Source organism: Falco punctatus, assembly GCF_963210335.1.
Source record: "Falco punctatus genome assembly, chromosome: Z".
NCBI lineage: Eukaryota > Metazoa > Chordata > Aves > Falconiformes > Falconidae > Falco > Falco punctatus.
Window position 1 is genome coordinate 3,169,002 of NC_137586.1, and position 19,995 is coordinate 3,188,996.

The window sequence follows — 19,995 nt, forward strand, 5'->3', positions numbered from 1 at the left end:
AAAGGATACATTAATTATTGTAACTGAATGACATTGATTACAGCAATTAAGCTTCTTTTAAGAAAAGAAAAATAGTTCGAGAGCAGAGCAGGAAAGACTTAACATCTTCCATTCTGCGTGATTGTGCTAACCCAGTATTTTCTTTGTTTATCTTGATTATAGTGTGTGTGTGGGACAGCCCTCTTTCATGTTCAAATAACATTATTCTCTCTGAATAAGTTGTGTGTATAGTGTGGTGTGAGAAATGATAGTCTTAAAATGCACTCACTTTTTTTCATCCTTTTTCCTCTCTCCTCCCTGTTCTTGATTGTCAAAGGGAAAAAAACCCAGGTACCTTTTGGAAACTAATAGCAGTCTACAAGCATTTTCTAGATTTAGAAAACTTTAGGAAACAGTCATATTCAAGTTACTTTGGAATACATTATCTGGGCTTCATTATTGGCTGTGGTTTCTGTGTAAGGTTAAATACTCCTAGCAGTGCTTGATTTTTACTAACAGGAGCTACATTGTGTTGCTCATGGGGGATTCTATATAAAGGAAACCATGTTTCTGTGATAAAAAACTGGTTTCCTTTAGAATGTGCAGTTCACTAGGTGACAATTTTTAATGTGCTTTTAATAAACCAATTGTGGAAAGAAATAATTTGCTTTATTGTGAATATTCCCTCTGGTGTGCTTCTTAAAATTGAGTTCTGGATTTAAGAACAAACTTGGGTTAAACAGAGTAACATTGCCATAACCTGGATATAGTGTTGTGTTTATTGCAAGACACATTTATTTGAAAATACAAAATAAACAGGCATTTGGGTAATCATTGTGCTGCAGTGGTGTAATGTCTATCAGGTAATGCAGAGGGAAAAACTATGCCTGCTCTTAGGCTGGTCAGCACTATAAACCCCTACACTTCTTTGTGCTGTAGGTTTCTCTTTATACATTTATTTTGAAAGTGGAAAAAATCCTGATGAGCCAGGAGACCTATCTGCTGTTTTTTTAGTATAATATGACAATGTCAAATGGTTTAATAAGTTTTTTCCTCAGTAAGTCTTGCAAGTCTTCTGTGACAGTTGCTTTTAAAAATTGCTGTACTAGTGTGAAATACCACCAGTTTTATCACTTAGAATAGTTGCATTTTTAAAATAATTTTTGATCCTCCCGTGCATTTTGTCACATTGTGTGTGAGTAGAGAATCATTTCTGCTCACTTTCATGTGCTTTGGAATGTCATGAATCCTTACTTGTCATTTAAATGTGTAATACCTCTTCAATAAATAAATATGCATTCATGAAAAAATAGTGTGTAGATTTAATTGCTTAAGAGCACCAATGTTGTGTACAGTAGGCTGCATTCATTTGATAGATCACAGTTTAGAATATTGCTCAGCGTATGTTAGACAAATGAAACTGTTTTCTATCTGTCTCTGCTTATTCTTCAGTTGGGGTTAAAAAAAGGGGTTGGAAACTATGCAGAGTGCGGGGAATTTTGAGAGGAGATGCGTGCCAGTGAGAAGTCCCTTGTGATCAGTTCAACTGTTAGTAATAAGGCCATTTAATATGACCTTAGGTAAGTAGTAAAGTAAGGCTTGATGTACTTAATAGCATATTCCTAGTATACCAGCATCTCAATCTGTCCAATTGTTACTAGTTATTTGTTTTATATATAAAAGGATGAGCATCACCATTTCCTCTGGTAATAATCCCAAGTGCTTTGTATTTCAGGAAAGAGTGCCATCTCCTTAAGCAAGTAGAATTTCTCTTCTAGTGTTTGTTCCTTAATTAAAATCATCTGGATCTATGTGATTAAATCTTTGCTTTCTTTCAGTACTTGAAAATCTGGAAAACTTTTGATATGCTTCTTTTCAGGAACAGAGTGTGAAGACCTCATAGAAGAGTTGCTGTGTTGCCTCATCCAGCTCATTGTTGAAATTCCTCTCTTGTAAGTTGGCTTTTTTCTTTTTTTTTTCTTTTTTCCCAGCCTCCTTTGTATAAACTGAGCATTTGAGATAATCTAAAACTTAGAGTGATGAGGTTATAATGCTTAAATACTTGATTTGAATGCTCTGCGTGGTGGTACAGTACTGGTAATGAGAACCTGCTGGCAGTAGCAGCCCTGAATATGCTATTGGAAGAAGTACATGATGAGCATCTCACACCCAGTTCAAACCATCAACAGAAGTTACCCTGTTCTGTTTTGTTTTGGGCACCTGTGTTGGTATTGCTAACTTTTGGCTGGAAATGGGTTGTGCTAATTGTACAGGGAAAGGTATGCTGGAGTTGTCATTTCACCTCTGGGGAATGCAGCAAGGTGCAAGCAAAAGTTCCTCTTCTGCAGCTCTCTGGGTTCTTGAACTGCATGTGCATTAAATGAGTCACATGGCTTATTTAATACTAATTTCTTAAATACCAGCAAATTGGTGTCTGAGAGAGAAGAGAAATGAACAAGTGCAATGTTTCTGTCTATCTCCAGATTGGTTTACATGGCTTTTTTCATGCATCTGCTGTATTTGGGATATGTTGATTCTGCATCTCATTAGGATATGTGTCATGAAATATACTTCAGTATTATTTGAAGGAGAACTTAGTTCTTGGGGGAAAAATGTTTTTGTACACCTGTCCTGATAAGTTTTAATTTCTTTTCTCCCAAGGTAAACTTTACCAAAGATAGTATTAGCATTTTGTCTTAAATTGCATTGTAGCTTGTGCCCAAAAAGTAGTACCCCAGTTAAAGCATCACAGTTTTAAAAGTTTCAGGTTATCTGTTGTCCTGTAGTAAATAGCTCTGCTGATGATTTAGTTTTTGTACTTTGGATTGTTCTTTTCATTGGAAAGCTGACAAAGATGCAGTGTTTTTTGAAACCTAGAACTCTGTCAACATTACATGAAGGTTTTGTGTAGGTACAGTGTAATGAATTAATGGTATGATTTAGAGTGTCATTCTGCAAAGCTTGTCGGGACTTCCTCGAACAGATACACTTTTTGTTTGGAGCAGGTTAGAGGAAGTACAGAGGGGTGAAAGGACTGCGAGATATGGGCAAGTTCATAAATCCTGCAGGGTTTTATTTTTCTTTCTTGGAAGACCCAGTGTGTGTGTGTGGAGTCCAGAATCATTTATTCTGTCTTTTTGGCAGAAAAAATTTTATGGTCATGATTATTTTAACCCTTTTCAACAACTGAACCTGGCAGCATCTCTGTTTCTGTGTGAATGTGGTTGCTGGGAATGGAAGCAGCTGTTGAAAGCACTTGCTTTACTCTGTATTGTATTGATAATAATGGCCTATTAAAAAAGAAGTTAAGGCCTGTCTATAATGTCCAGCTGTATCAAAAACATACTCACTTATCATAAGATAAATGTGAAAGGTTTTGGTTTTTTTTTTTTTTGTCAAATAAGTTTTCTTAGCTAATTTTTTCCTGAAATAGCATGTTACTGAATTGTTGGTAAGATAATAACATTAAATGATAGTGTATATTACTGTCATCTTTACCAGTATAAGATGTTTAACAATAATGTGATAATGCCTTAACTAGTGATTATATCCCCATGTCATTGAAGGGGAAGTAGGGTGTGGGAAAGTAGATACAGAAGAACTTGCTTTCTCTAATACAAAATCCATTTCTGTTCTACATACAGGTATTATAAGGCAGAGGCATTTTTGCTCTACTGCGATAATTGTTTTTTTTTTCACGAGAATTAGGTTTGTTTTAGTAGTGAGTTTACTTTTTTACTTCCCTCCCTCTCCCTGGTCAGGTTTACATTATAAATTCTTTCCCTACTTTGTATCAAGGGAGTAGTTAATTTCTGTCTTTATCTGAAATAAACCAAGAAAATTACAAGCCTAATATGTGAATTTTGGGAGTAGATTGAGTGGAATACATGAAATATTCAAACTTGTAATGATTTCTGTAGCAGGATTTAGGATTGCTTGCCAGAGGATAGGCAGCTTTGGCAGCTTACAGTGGCATTGCTAGCAGAGTGTCTGTCTGTAAAATGGCTGTTAAAGATGAATTTTTGTTGTGACAGACCATTAAAATCTCCATGCTGAGCCTGTCTTTGCTATTCTGAATGACACTTCAAAGTTTTTGTTAGGAGTGTTCAAGAGCCTTAGCAGAGGATTGTCACAATTAGTGTATCCCTTGGGTTCTGCAGATGCAGTTTCATGGAGTGAATACAGCTGGCAGCTGCTGTCTAAATATATTGCTTCCCTACACCCCAGTTTAAACTTTTTTTTTTTCTCCTTTGTTGAAATACTAAGAATAGTTCTAAAGCTTGGAAGACCATCTGCCATGTCCAAAATGCAGGAGCAGAGGTACCTGTGCAACAGTCCTGCACTCTTTGCTTTTGAAATTGTTCTAAATGTTGCATCAGGTGCTTTTTGATGAAAGCACTATGCTTCGGAAGTATAATTTTTGCACCTTTCTCTCTTAATTTCAGATGTACTGTCTTTAATATTTTTTTCTTTGCAAATGTGTTACTGAAGAGTGGACAATGCAAGAGCATTGCTGGATGTTGCTGTGTAGATACTGCTAAGGGAGTAGTGAGAAATTTGCGATCATAACATAGATCCTATTTTTTTTCTGTTGAGTATTCCGTTGTGAAGATGTACAGGTAATGTAAGATGACAAGTACCTTGTTCCAGGCTGACCAAAAGCAAAGTTAGAGTTTAGCCTTTGCAGGGGCACTGAATTTACAAAGGCTCAAGTCTTTCTTGAGCACAGGCAGAGCTTGTTCACCTCTGAGCTTGCTGTACTTGAAGCCTTGGCAGAATGAGCTCATGTCTGCCTACAAAATAACCTATGGACAGGCTTAGAAGATGCAGGTGAGCAGTCTAGCTCAAAATCAATAAGGATGGTGTGAGATGGGGAAGACTACAAACGGCAAGTCTGTAACCACCTCTCTGTATCTCTTACTATGAAATACAACTGAAGAACTAAAATGTGTTGGCTTTTATTGGGAAAGGCTGCAGAGATGTACAGCAAAGCATATCCAGGAGTGTCTCAGAATTGGCTATGATGAATTTAAGAAAATAATTCTCAAAGTTAGTCTGTATTGGGGAAGGCAAATGTGCTTTAAGGCAGTTACACTCAGCATTGCTGAAACAGGTTGTTTAGTAAGGGTCCATGGGACTCTGTAGAGTTGTGACTCCGTATTGGAGAGTTATTAGTAAGATCTTGAGTTACCCTTTTGGAAAACAGGCTCTGCTGTGTTGTACAAAATGCCAAGGAAAAAGGTTTCATGTTTAATTTTAAGACATTTTATAGAAACTACAGCGTTATTACTTTTCAAGAATTAGACTTGTGTAGTTCCTTAAAACACTTGTGTTATGGTATGTTGGCATTTGATTTATGACTCCCTTGGGTATGTTATGGATACTCTGCTTTTTCTTTGGTTTTGTTAATGTTAGCACTCCAGAGTGTACGTTAATGATTAAAACTACACAGTCAGCAAAAAGATGCAACTTCAATATTTAACTGTATGACTTTTATGTAGAAGCTATTGCTAATGTTTTGTTGCAAGATAGAGCTCCCAAAGCTTTAAATTATAAAGGCTTCTTTCAGCAGCTTGTTAAGAGCTGGTATACATGACTGAACATCTGGTTGTTATCAGTATATTTTCACTTCATTAAAAACTATAAATGCATATGGAGGAAAAATGAAATACTGTGATCTACTTGCATCACTGTTAAGTAGCACCCTGTGGTGCCAGTAGAAGTTGATACTTCTATTACATTCCGTTATTTTCTGTAGTTACAATTGTTTTAGGTTGCAATCTTAGTTCGGCATTCAAATGTTAACAATGATTTGACTCATTTAAGGACATTTCCTGGGAGCTTAAAAGTCAAACATAGGAGGAAGAATGGCAATGTAATTGGTTATAAAGCTCTATGGAATCATTGCAATGTAGGAATGATGCCATGTACAGATGATGAGAAATGTGTAGGCTTTTTTCCTTCCTAATTTTGAACAGTGAAGAGGTTGAGAAATGATCTCTCTCCTATTTCAAGAGTGCCATATTTTAATTTTTTTGTTGCTTTCAAAACAATAGGTCAGGATTAGTGCTTTTGTAAAAAGAACTATTCAAAGAGCTTTTGTCAAGGTTGTAGTAGCTCCACTATTTGTAGAGCTATTTGACTTAAACATTTTTGGCAGCATTGTCTAATCATTAAAGGAAAACTTCCATCTGTTGAAACTTAGGTTGAATGTGGCAGAAATACCCAAACTGACAGATTTGTAGTGCTTCACTTTGAAGATCCTCAAAGTTTAAGACTATTGTGCTCTGTGTAGGAGGAATCTTATGAATATAAAGGGTATTTTATTGGACTACTGCACTTTGTGGTGGTGCATCAAATAGAGAATGTTTATTTGGAAGATATTCATCATCACTTGTATGTTTTTCTCTTGTCTGATGGCAGATATGTGGCTGCTTAAATGTCTGAAGGCCCTAAGCAGGAGAACCTTTCTCTGTATCACATTCTTCTTTCTGTTCTAATTGTATTCTAATTTATTTTTTATTTTAGACTTAGATTGGTGTTTCTCTAGGACCTGTCTTTTCACTAGGTGAGCTTTAATTTACATTGAACTTGTGTCAGACTTTCCAATCTCAGAGCATAGTATCACAGGTCTGTACAGTTTATTGTGGAATCATAGAACAGTTGGGTTGGAAGGGACTTCAAAGGCTGTCCAGTTGCATCCCCCTGCCCCGGGCAGGGCCACCTCCCCCCAGCCCAGGTGGGTCCCAGCCCCAGCCTGGCCGTGGGCACTGCCGGGGACGGGGCACCCACAGCTGCTCTGGGCAGCCTCTGCCAGCACCTCCCAGCCTCACAGGAAAGAATTTCTTCCTAATACCTAATCTAAATCTCCCCTCTTCCAGTGTAAAGCCAATCCTCCTTGTTCTGTCACTACAGGCCCTTGTAAAAAGCCCCTCTCCAGCTTTCTTGTCAGTCCCTTAGGCACTAGAAGGCCACAGAGCTGGATGCAGCACTGCAGGGGGGGGGTCTCACCGGAGCAAAGTAGAGGGGTAGAGTCCCCTCCCTTGACCTGCTGGCCATGCTGCTTTTGTTGCTGTCATATGTTGTGCTGTATCCAAGCTCCTAATAATCTGCTTTCTGTTATGGTTTTGGGGCTGTTTTCACAAAAGATATTTGATGTATCTTGACAAACACCCGCTTGGTAGTATTTGGTCTTGTTCTCCGGTCCAGGCAGCAAAGATACATAGACACTGAAGTTGGGCACATCTCTTCTTGACTCCCTAAGAGTTTGCAGACTGTTTCAAATCGGTGACAGCAGCCATGTTGACAGGCATAAGCCTTTTTTGTCTATTGCTTAGACAACCATGAGACCCAAAGAGATTATTGCAGCCCCTACCTCAAGGTGGCTCTGCCTTGAAACCAGTGGCTCACATTTGAAAAACGGTGTTCCAGTGGAGCAGGCCTGCATGGCTGGACCAGAGGACGTGATTCTCATGGTCTGGCTCTGACCAGATGTAGGTTAGTGGATATTGCTAACAAGCCTTGATGGGAAGGTAAATACAGAAGATTATAGATTCTTTGTGCAACACTTAACAGTCCTAGCCTTTTTCTAATGATTTTAGTCTGTGGAGGGAAGAACTGAATGTCAGTGAGGTGAAAAATGTACGCAGCCATGTAGTCTCAGATGGTTTAGGAACAGGTCTGGGACTAAAGGATCTTGAATCCAACTGTCATTTTAATCCTTTAGATAACTCCCTTTAGAGTAGTTTCATCTCTTCTGTTATCTCACTCTCATTCTGTCTCCCAGTCAAGAATACCTAGTGAGTGGGAGATGCACTAAGAAACGTCAGAGATGCTCTCAGCTTCCAGTTGGTGTTTCCTGAGTGCCCCTTTGGGACATCTCCCAAATGTTTGGAGTTAGCTGTAATGAGTACGGTGCATTATCGGCTGCCACAGCGCATATGTGCCATCAGCGGGTGTAAAATTGGGAGTGATTCCAAGAGGAAAGATTATGTTCACTTTGAGTTGTTGTACTTGTATCCTGAGACTGATAACCAGATATTCTACTTGCTTTTCAGTTTTCAAAACTGATCCTATTCTCTATGGTGACTCCTCTTTCACCTTTCTGGTGGGCCCTCAGGAAGCAGGGAAATGAAACCTGGTTCCTGTATGATTTGAGAGTTTTTGTATGAATCAGCCCTTTTGGCAACTCTCCTAAATTAGAAAATAAGTTACCTTTTAACCTTTTGATACGTGGAGTAGACAGCTCTGGCTGGGTGAAAGTTCAGGAAAATATTTAAACAGGGAGGGGGCTTGGTCTAGTGGTGTGAGTTGGAATTCAAGAGTTTTGTTTCTGACTGTTCAGGCTATTTGCTCTGTAGGTGTGAAATCATTTATGAGCTCCTAGCCTCTGTGTGCTAAGATGTAGAAATAGCTGTGTTTCATTGAGTAATTAAAGTGTTTACAACAGCATGTGCCTTCAGAGTGGTAATTGGAGTTTCTAGGTGAGTTTTTTCATAATATATTACCTCTGTACCTCATCTTGGTTCCTCTTTCACAGACCTCTCGCAAAGGCAGAGGTGATGTGAGCACAGAAAGCAGTTGTGAGCGGTGCTTGGCATTGGAGAGAAGCCAGCAGCAGCAGGATGGTGACACATAGGCAGATTGTTGAAGTTCTTGGTAGATGATGCTGATAGAAGGACGTACACACGGTTTTGATTGGAAAAAGCGAATGCCGGGATACTGGAGAGCTGAGGTTTTAACAGAAGCGTAGTTCTTGTTCTGTGGGGGGCATTTAGAAACAGTAGTTAAGCTGATACTTCTCCCCTTACCAACTTACATACATGAAATGCTGCTAGCATCAGGCTCCTGCAGTCTGCTCCTGTTGCTTTTATTTGAGTCTGCAGGAGCAGACAAGTGTATTCTGGGTTTTGTATTTTCCTACAGGCTATGATTGACAGGTGACCTTGCTGTTGTGATCTCCATGTTTTGCTCTGCTTCAGACTCCAGCATTTTTGTTACAGCTCAGAAGAAATCTGCTTTGAAACCTGGTGTTGTGTTATGGTGTGGCATGTGTTTGCTACATGGTACCATTTAGTGCCTGCACTTGGCTGAGGGTGCAAGCAGGTAATGGCAAGTGTTCAAGCTATTGCAGTGCGGAGAGTTACTGCTCAGGCAGGTTGACTTAACTGGCTTCTTGTGCGTGCTCTTCTTGTGTTTCTACCACAAAGAAGATCTTTCATCTTTGTTAAAGGTTACTGTTTTGACCATAGACCGTTTTTTCAGACATTTGGAACTTTCAAGTGCAGTTTCAGCTTTGTGATATATTTGAAATAACTGTCTTTAAAAGGCAAGGTGAAATCTTGGTCCAGTTCAAGGAGACTGATCTGTATGAGGGTGTGATATATAGATAGATGGTCTAGCACTGTTCTCCAGCCCCAAACACATGAAGGTTGATACTGCTGATGGAATTTACAAGTCTGTCACCACAATTAATAAATAAAAAAAGAATCAATAAAAATGTACGTTCTTGATTGAAAGCCAGAGGAGAAGTGGTATCCTTCCCAGTTGGGTAGAGTAACTAATTCTTCCAGGATGCAATTTCTTCTAAAGCAGTACTTCTTTAAATCTAAATGCAGCAGTGTTGCTTTAAAGCAGTACTCCCAGGGCCATAGATCTCTCATAAAGGAGCCAGGATCTCTGCTATGTACCTGCCAACTGGGATTAAGATGGAGAGTGTCTCTGACTTCCTAGCATTTTTGTTATTTGATTTTAATGAGTTGTCTGAAGATACCTATAATACAAATTGTACATGATTGTTTAATTTAAAAGCATTTGTTGAAATGATTTGGTATCATTGCTTTTGACAGGAATTCATTGATGTATCAACCATTCCTCATTGAAGTGTAGATAATAAAAGGTGTGTTAAATATGTGCACGTGTTTATGTTATGCTAGCATCTAGGAATCTTGTGTTTTGGAGCTCAAGTCAGCATTCTCTGAAGAATTCATCATTTATGATTATCACAGATATGTATGATATGTCTTTACTGTAGAGGCTAAATGTGTATATATAAAGCTTGTTGCCAGGAATCAGTTTTAACTTGGGTGTCACAGGCAGGAACTTTGACCTATTCCATCTGGTTAGAGAAACAGATTCTTGCTTTGTGTCATCATGCAAGAACTGTGATACCAAGGAGGACACCTACTTATAATAGTGAAAGAACCCGAATGCAGGAGAGGAACAATTGCCATGATTTCTAGAGTTCAGTCTGTGTCAGAGTGTTCCCTCATGAAAGAAGTACATCTTAAGAGGGACAAGAGAGTAGTATCGGTTGGTTTGTCTACTGATATGGGAATATATCCTCCAGAGGGAAGGAGGGAGAGAAAAAGAGGAAAAAAATAAAGCGAGGATAACTATTGAAATTTTCAAAAGAGAAAATCCAGAAGGAGTGGGTTAAAAAACCCCAAAACCCAGTGTATGCTTTGGTATGTTGCTCCATGAAGTCCGTTTACTTGTTCTGTGGCTTTTTTGTTTGTTTTATAAGACATTTGGGAAGGAAAACAAAACAAAACCCACAGAAACCCAAAACAGCATGCAGTTGTTCTGGTTTTCTGAAATAGCTAAATAATTTTGACATGTAATTGATACCTGTGTTCATTATTTCTAGTTTCCTCCTCATCTGCAAGCAAACAGTTTTCAGAGGAAGTTGGAGATCGGCATAAATTCTGTGTAAAGTCATTCTATATGACCGATAGCTTTGAATAAATAAAAAAAAAAAGTTCAAAACCAAAACCCCCTATTCTGTAGTCTCTCAATATAAATAAACAGTATTTTCTTTGAAGTTAAAAGAGGTTCCTAGTAGTGCTTGTGACCCTTTAGAAATGCTTGAGTTTCTGAAGACTGTAGGTTTCACCCTTGGTGGAGAAAATAATTTTGCTCTGAAGCTTTATCCTTGTACTGATAAATTAAGGGTGACTGTAGCTGGGGGGTACCCCAGATATCAGGGCTCTGGTTGTGTTTATGCCAGGGCAGATTTAATTTGAACAGATTCTACAGGTTGAGTGGAATGTTTCTGCAGTTAAATGTGCCTAACTGGGTTTTGGATAGAAAGAAAATGAGGATAACTCACTAAGAAGAACTGCATGAATTCAGCATTCTTTCTATTTTTTTCTTTTAAAGTTATATAAGGGTATTGAAATCAGATTTCCACCCCTCCAACCCCACAGAAGAAAATTACTTAGTACCTTACAGTAACCTCTTTGTTTGTTTCTTTACACTGAGTCTTAGGGAAAAAAAAAAGTTTTGTAATGTCTCCTCAAATTTGCTGTTCCACTTGTATTGTTTGTCAGAAAAGTAAATGAATGATTGAAGTGCAGAAAAAGTGTACTAACTTTAAAATTTGTTGCATCTCAGCAAAGTGATGCAGTGTGTGTTGTAGTGTCATGAATTATCCTTCTTATTCATTGACCCAGGCTTAGAGACATTATTCTTGTATTCACAGCCTTGGTACTGGTAAGATTTAATTATTTTTTTTCCTGTAGCTAAAAAGTATTTTTTCCAAGCTGTTGATTTTATTTTGATAGGAAAAAAAAGTTTTACATTTTTTGCTGATGTCTAGACCTCTAATAATTGCTATGTATAGATCTTCCTTGCTTTGCTTAAGATGAACATGGGTAGTAGATTGCAAATCATCTCTGTTCTGGAGAGGCAGTGGGAGCCATTCCTAGCTCAGCCTTGCTTCTGTCTGAGATGGATTTGCAGTGGAACCAGATCACAAGTGTAACCTCTGGCCTGATCTAATTGTCAGCATTTACACTGGCTAACTTCCTCAGTAGTGGGCAAAAAGTCAGGTAACTCACTGATACTAGAAGTAATTAAAACTTCATGATTTTGAGGAAGAATGTTACTCAAGCAGTACGTCTCTTCCTGACCTGTAACTGAAAATGTTACGGTTTCAAATACTTAGATCATGTGAGAGAAAATGAAAACAGAGTTTGCATAACCTCTGCTTTGGAAAACATTTCTGTATCAGAGGTAGTGTGATTCTGTGGACTTGTGATCCAGGAAATTTTGATTCCAGTTTGCTATTGACTTTGAGCATATAGCTAGCGTGCACTTTTCTCAGAAACTCTGGCCTAGATCTACTGCAGACAAGCTTAATTTAAGCTGTCTATAAACCATGATGCATGAAACTCTTCTTATGCTTTACAGTAATGCATGTTACTTACAGTATTTCTAGAAGCACGCTTGAGAAAATTAAAGCATTTGAGTGTGCTAAAAATCAGTGATTTCTGCTAAATGAAATCCTGTTCATTTTGGTAAGGACCACACCAGTTCTGATCCTGACACTATGAAGAGTTTTAGTCAAGTCAATCTTTTTTGTGGTTAATATATTTTATTTCAAGAGAGATTGGACTGTAGTATGAGTCGTCTTTATTGTGAAAGAGCACTTAGTTTTATCTTTATACTTGTTTTAACTGTTAAGAGTAAAATTTTTGGAAGAAAATTTTGCATTGCTGCTTAAACACATGTTGATGCTGATATTTTTTAAATTATGTATTTCAAATAGAGATACCATAAAACCTTTGAATTTGAGAATTATAAATATATTTTGAATTTCCAGTAGGTCCCAGGTCAAAAACCTGTTGTAATTGATGCTGGACACCTGTTGTAACTTAATGTTGTTGGGTTGTGGAAATCATATAGTAACAGTGGAAAAAAAACATTAAAAATTCTAAATAATAATCTTTCTAATAGATTACAGGATGGTACTGTTGCACCAAAGGAAGTATATCCTTACTTTTGAAGGAGGTAAAAATGGTCTTTGGTTGAAAGCAAGAATTATACTGGTTCGTTTCCAGGCTACTTCATTGTGTTTTACAAAGTTTCTTGTAGTCTGCAGTTTATTGCTGACTAAGGAGACAAATGCTGTTTTTTCTCCCCTTTTTAAAAATAAGTTATATAACAAAGTAATGATAGGCAGAGGTGGGAACAAAAAGCACAAGATGGCCGAAAGAGCACATTTTTCTCTCATCCATTGTGCTTGGCAGCCTTTCCTAATTAACCTTAACTTCATGAACATTGCTACATTATCTGGTGTCAGTATTTAATCATTGCAGCGCATTCTGTGGGATTGGCTGTAATATCTTGAAACTTTATACTTCACTGTTACCTCAAAAACGCTACTTAAAACTGAAAAATTCTGTGTAGTATCCTGATGTCCTGAGCATTTCTGACACTTAAACTATCATTTGTGTATTATATTCCTTTTTTAGGGGTCCCCTTGTCCTGGCAGATGGAGCTGCGTTTGGCTTCGCTGGACATTTCCCTGACTTAGCTTGATGGTTTTGTGACAACTTTATTTACAGGATGAAGGATAAACTTTTGAGATAGATTTATTATTTTTAAAATGAAGTGTAGTCTGAAAATTGCAGCTGGCATGTTCTGAGCAATACCTCAGCGTTTTTAGATTGTTTTCTCTCTTGACATATTGAAAAAAAAAATGCTTATGTCTAAGAAAACAATCCATTGTTGGTATGAAGTGATTCTGGGTTTTTTGAATTTGTTGTTTACATGTTCCCAATTGAAACTCACTGTGCTAAACCACGTATAACCTCAGGTGAAGCTACCAAGTGTTCTTGGAAGTCAGCTGGTAAACAAATCCAGTAGATTAATCTTTATAAATTTTTCTTTTTTTCTGCAGAGATATTACATACAGCATTTCTTTGGAAGCTGTGACAACTCTCATTGTCTTCCTCTCCTGCCAATTATTCCACAAAGAAATTCTACGAGAGAGCATCATTCACAAATACCTGATGCATGGTCGATGGTATGTTGTGTTCTGGAGTGGTACCTAATGGTGAAGCAAATGCTTCTGATTGCTTGTTTAGACTCTTTGTATTTGAAACCGAAAGGTAGAGAAATAAATTTTGATAGAAAACTTGTGCTGCTCAAAAGAAAAAAGAACATAAAAGCAAACATTAGTAAAGGCTGTTGGAGCGTTTCAGTGTTAAATCTCACAGCCCAGACTTCATTAAAACTATATTGGAAGCCATTTTCATTTGTTGAGGGTAATTTCATTAACTTAAAATGGCTTTTACTTTTCAGGATGGGTTTTGAGGTTTTTTTTCTATTTAGCTATGGTCTTATTCTGTACCACTGCAGTCTAGAGAACCTGCATACCTCAGAAATGCTAAGGAGCCTTCTTGTGATATAAATAGCAGCTCCTTGAAGGACTGTAGATATGTGCTGCGCTGGAGTTTTAAGCTGCAGTAGTGGAAATACTTAGATGGTAAACTGGGTTGTGTGAGTAATACCACTTGTACTGGCAAGTCAGGTGTTTTGTTTAAATGCTTTGTCATAGTTGCTTATATGCATTTTAGTCAGGCTATATGTTCATCCTCTTTCAATTTTAAATTCCATGTAGGTAGATTTTCGGTAAATATATCTGTTGTCTGGTTTTCTGAAATCTCTACTGGATATGAGAGAGGTCCTGCGTTCATTATGACATGCAGGAGAATGAGGGGAGGCTCAGCTTGGCTGTGGGCAGAAGGAAGACAGGGCAGGCCAGCTTGGAACCACAGCAAGGTAGAGGCAGAGCCTTAGTATGTGTGGGGTTTGGTGGTACTTAAACTTCTGGACCAAAGGTATTAAGGGTTTGGGGCAAAATGGGGGAGCGTTTGGGAGAAGAGGTAGTATGTGGTCTAAGAGTCTGAGCTGGGAGTAGCTGGTACCTGGCCTTTGGAGACAGGGGTGGGAATTTGGTGGCTGGAAATCTGGGGCAGTGGGAGGAGCTGGAGGGGTAATGGTGGCAGGGCACTGGAGTTCACCATAACATAGCCCCTCTCTGTTCACCTCTAAAATATACAGGAATGGGAACCAACTGTTTGCTTCTGTGGAAATGATCCTCTGTTTTGGAAATACTGTAACCTTTTATTTAAATCCAACAAATTCTGTGTGCATTTGTGAAAATCACTGATGTGAGGTCACATGTTTCATGGGTCTTTGCAAATTGGCCCCAGCCGTGCACACACAAAATCCTGGGAGGGGTGGGGAAATACTATTGTTACCTGTTCTATGTAACCAAAGCATGGAGCAAAACCTAAACAAATAGAATTTTTCTCTCCCTTGCATAAATATTTTCCCAGTTCTGTCTTGAGGTAAAAGAATACAATGATCCCACAAATTAAATGACTGATTTAGAACTAGTATTGAAAAATGAACAAAACATAGTTTCCGTGACCCTGCTGTTGAAGGTGTTCCTGCAGAGCCCTGCTGAAGTCCATGCAGCTTTGCGTGGGCAAGACTTTGACGTTCTTTCCCTTTCCAGTCTGCTCAGCAATGGGAGAGTTCCTGTCTGTCTTTAATCTCAAACACCAGCCTTTGCACCCTGCCTGGGCTTTGCTGTGCCGATTTTTGCAAGTTCTGAGTCAACTAAAGTTGTTTTCTTTCTCTTTTCAGTCTCCCATATACCAGCAGACTTGTGAAAACTTTACTATATAATTTCATTAGACAAGAAAGAAGCCCTCCTCCAGGGACCCGTGTCTTTCAGCAGCAGACAGACGGAGGAGGACTGCTTTATGGAATCGCGTCTGGGGTGGCAAGTGAGTCTTATTCTCTAAAAACTATACTTCAGACCTTATGAAGTAAGGTTTGCCTGCTGTGTGACCGCTTAGAAACACACCTGTAGCCCACTTCTTTTTCAGCAAGTGATACCAGTGTGCATGCTCAGTATAGAAAAGCTGTCCACTTAAGGCTTGCTTGGATTGTAATCATATAGGGTCCATCTTGAGATGTATTAGAATCTGAAGCAGTTCGATCTGCAGGGTTACCTGAAGGACAGCACATGGTAAAAGTAGCGCTTAGTCCATACCTTTCTTCTATTGAGACATAAAAAAACCCCAGACAAATGAGTAGTGCCCCATTTGATAAATCACATGCTTAGAGTTACTTAAAATGTTGTAAGAAGTACTTTTATGTGCGTATTTTCTTCTCTGTAATTTCTTGATGAATACGGTGACTTGCTCTGTGGCTCTGCTTGAGCAGAAGGTTGGAGCAGGTGGTCTCACGGGGTCCCTTCCAAGTCTCGAGGATCCTGTGATGTAAGGGAGTGACCTAGGTAGTACTTTTTCGTACCGTACTGTAGCATATGCCTTTCCTGGTAGGCAGACTACTGGCTTTTTCCAGAATGGTATGACTAGATTCTGACCTGTTTGCTATAGAGAGGTGTTGTGTGAAGAATATAAAAGACTTGATGCTGGTTTTTGTTAAGGAAAAGAGTTCTTGTGTTTGTTGTGCTATACGCTGTGTTTTGGTTGGTACTTGCTCTCTACCCCCACACCAGGTGTGTTTTATTGGTGTGTGTATTACATATTAAAATTCATCCTAAACGTGTGGTTTTGTTGTGGTTTTTTTTTTCTGTAGAATAAAATATAATATATTGCTGATAGTAAAGGTATATGTTATTTTCTTTTTCCCTGATAAACTGAAATGATACTTTGCAAGTCGGTTGCTGTTAAAACTGATACTACTTATTTTGCTGTTTTGTGAAATCCTTTCACTGGCAGCATCCCTAGGGGATATTAAAGTTCAGGCCACAAATGGTCTGCCAGAAAATATTTCACAGTCTGTGACAGTGTGTGTGGATCTCCTCATGGAGGCAGTAAAAGAGCGTGTCTCTGTAACTTGGTGCAGCGTAGCCTGAATACATCGTTGCTTCTGTGTACCATGAGGTTATAGGCAGCTGAGCGTGCTGCTGGGACACGCATCTCCTTTCTGGTTTCTAGTTTACACACTTATGGGTAGACCACTGTGATGTTTTGGGTTGTGCCCGTAAGATAAATGTGTCAGAAAACCATTGCTTGGTTGCAGTTTATTTAAACAGAGAAGAAATTAAAATTGTTCCCCACAACATTTTTATTCAAGAGTCCCAACAGGTACATTCTTTTTCTTCTTTTTCAATTGCTAGAGAAAATTGATCTTACAATGTTTTTTCCAAAGCAGTTTTCAATATGTTGTTTGTGCTTTTGCTTGTGACTGGAGAGCAGTTCTCCCTGCCTATTTTGATACCTCTACTTACCTGATGGTTTTATTCTTCTTGGTTCTAATTGCTTAGTCACGCTTGAGTGCATTTCTGTTTTAGTGCTGCCACAGGCAAAATAGCTTTTTTTTTTGTCTTGTCCTTACTTGATTGATCTGTAAAGTCCATCGATATTGCCACCACTCTTGCCTTCCTCTGTAGATCTCTGATACCATATCCCCCCACGACTTTTTACTCCTTGTATTTAGAGTTTGCACTACTTAATGCAGACTTTTAAGGTTTCAGCCTACGTCTGTTCTTGTCTCTTCCTACACTTCCACCCCCTTCACTCCTCTTGAACCATTCTCTTAACAACTCCCTTGGCATACTCCTACGCTTATTTTCTTGCTTCTTTCATGAGTACCTGAAGTGCCATCTCTTCTCCAGTGAATTAAGTGTATTCGTTTAGAGCTTTAAGTAAAAGAGCCTTTATAAAGAGCTTTCTAATGACCTGCCTGGGAAAGGGAAAAAAGTACCACATCCTGTTAGAGAAGTAAAATATTTTTTCTGTTTGTGCCTAAACAGTTGGCTAATGTTTTCTGTGTCTAATTATTTGCCTGTATATGATGTTGGCCTATAGATGAAACTTGGACACGATAGGTTTGGTAGAGTAAATGATATATTTACACAGGTTGCCCCATCCCCAGCAGTGCCCAAGGCCAGGTTGGATGGGGCTTGAAGCCACCTGGGCTGGTGGGAGGTGCCCCTGTCTGTGGCAGGGGGGTGGAACTGGATGATCTTTCGGGTCCCTTCCAAACTAGACCATTCTATGATGGCCCATCTCTAATTACTTTTGAATTAATCCTTTGCAATCCTTTGTTTTATATAGCATCAGGTACATGGGTAGAGTACAACACAGATTTGAAAACAACAACACAAAGTGGTAGTTGTTATGGTACAGAAGCAAAGTTTGAGCAATGAATAGATGTGGAAAACTTAGACATGGTTTCTGTATTGTGTTGTTTTTGTGTATTTTGAAATCTTTACAGGATAAGAATTGAAAGAAGAAAGGAAAAATTGAAAATTCACTTTTATATTACTCAGTGTCTTTAAATACCATGTAGTGCTTAAAATAAGTTTACTGAAGTAGTCTAAATATAATCTTTTTAGGATGGAAGGATGTATGAATCTGGCTTTAAAAATCATTGATTTTTCATATGAAATTTTGAGCCCTAAAATAATTATTATGCTTGTTAATTTGAAATTATTTAACTTGATACCACAGTCATCTATGTTACCATGGATTACATTGTTCATATTTCATAGTCACTTGCACAGCAGCAGTAGATCAACAAACTCTTACAAGCACATTATTTTAATTCCACCCCCCCTTTCCTTCCTCGTGATTCAGCGGGAGTGATAATTATACACGATATGAGCAGAAGTTTGCCCTTTCTCACAGTTAACCTTCTCCTGCTTCTCATCCTTTGTAGCCTATTTTTTTTTCCCTCACATGAGCTTGCTGAACCCTGAAGCCATACAGCCAACATCCTCACACCGGTTACTTCTCCTTGGTTTAGCCTGTGATTGCGTGCAAGTTATCTGTGTGCAAGTACCTTTATCTATCCTATATATGAAATACCCTGATTAGAATTGTGTTGACAAATATGTTATCCGGCAGTAGTTAAATAAACAGTTGTGGGTTTGGAATGAGGGGGGAAGTAATGATGTTTTGCAACTTCATAAAGGACATTCTTCTATGCTGAGTCTACTTTTCTTTGCTTTTGTAGTCTTTCTGTAGGTGTGCAAAATAATTGTAAAGTACTGCTGTGGTGTTGATGTGATGTGAAGGCATAAATGACACAAAATGCATGGCACTAGAGACCTCATATATTAGAAATTCATTTTTCTTGGGTCACAAGGTCTGTTGAATCAACTTAGCTTCAAAAAATATTTTTTTGTTTTTTAAATCCTCTCCTCTCATTTGGGAGTACTATTGGCATTTGCCAGTTCATGGTCCACAGTTAACCAAGTTGAGGGATCTTCTTGTGGGCAAGCAAAATTTTTTAATTAGTCATTTTATTTCATGCAAAATAAAATCCATGTTACAGTGAGGAACTGCCAAACAGATGATATGCTACTGGAAAATGATAGTGCTACTCAAGACTATTGAAAAACAAGTCAGTTTAAATGGTTTCAGTTGAAAGAGTTGATCCAGATAATACTTTTGCTATTAAAAGCACTTTAATGCATCTTGCAGTATATAAGAATTACTGCAAGAGTAAGATATAATTGACTTAGTTTATGCTGTTTAGATGACTATAGATGTAATGGGTACAGTGTTGTACCTGTAAGAATCTAATGAAAAGGCAGGAGTTGGATTCATCTTCATTAATCACCTAAACAATCATCATAACTAATCTGGCCCACAAATGTACTGTTGTGGCATTAATATAAATTGCAGAATTCAGTGTATAGTGGTCAATGATGACTTGTTTTTCTCATGTCTGCACTCTTTGGTTGGGACTAGACAAACATTTCTGACCATTATTGACTTTCTGTCATGTAAGTATGTACTTCACTCTGCATTTTGTCATTCAGCATTAGTGTACTTGAAGGCATCTGATGACCTGTGGTGTACATTGGTGACTTATACTATAGCTTATTCTTTTTTTTTTTTCCCCCGGTGCTATGTTCAGGTTAATAGGAGCACTTGCATGATTATCTTTAACTTTACAAGAAAACTATTTATTCATATTTAGCATTTCATGTTAATACATTTTTGTCTTCAATTTTATGTAGTTTTATCTGTAATATCTAGATTAAAACATGTCAAAGTGGAGAGACACAAAAAGCTATTAACAATGTGTCTGTTATTTCTTATGATTCCATCAAGCTTTTTTTCTACTAACAAATATTTCAGGCTGGTTGTTTCTACCTTCCAGAGCCTTTTCATGATGTGTCACAGATCTGGTGTATGATCTGCTACATGACTACAGTCTCGTCTGTCTCCCTGG

At 38.2% G+C, this 19,995-nt stretch overlaps 1 protein-coding gene across 6 annotated transcripts in view; it reads left to right on the forward strand.

Annotated features, from left to right (window-relative positions):
- DYM (dymeclin) overlaps positions 1-19,995 on the forward strand; it is a 219,545-nt gene that overhangs the window by 31,280 nt on the left and 168,270 nt on the right. For all 6 annotated transcript variants that reach the window (XM_080371554.1, XM_080371551.1, XM_080371550.1 and 3 more), the window contains 3 exons: positions 1,859-1,931; positions 13,664-13,789; positions 15,421-15,563. In XM_080371554.1, the coding sequence (XP_080227680.1) occupies positions 1,859-1,931; positions 13,664-13,789; positions 15,421-15,563 (342 nt within the window). The remainder of the gene's footprint in view (positions 1-1,858; positions 1,932-13,663; positions 13,790-15,420; positions 15,564-19,995) is intronic.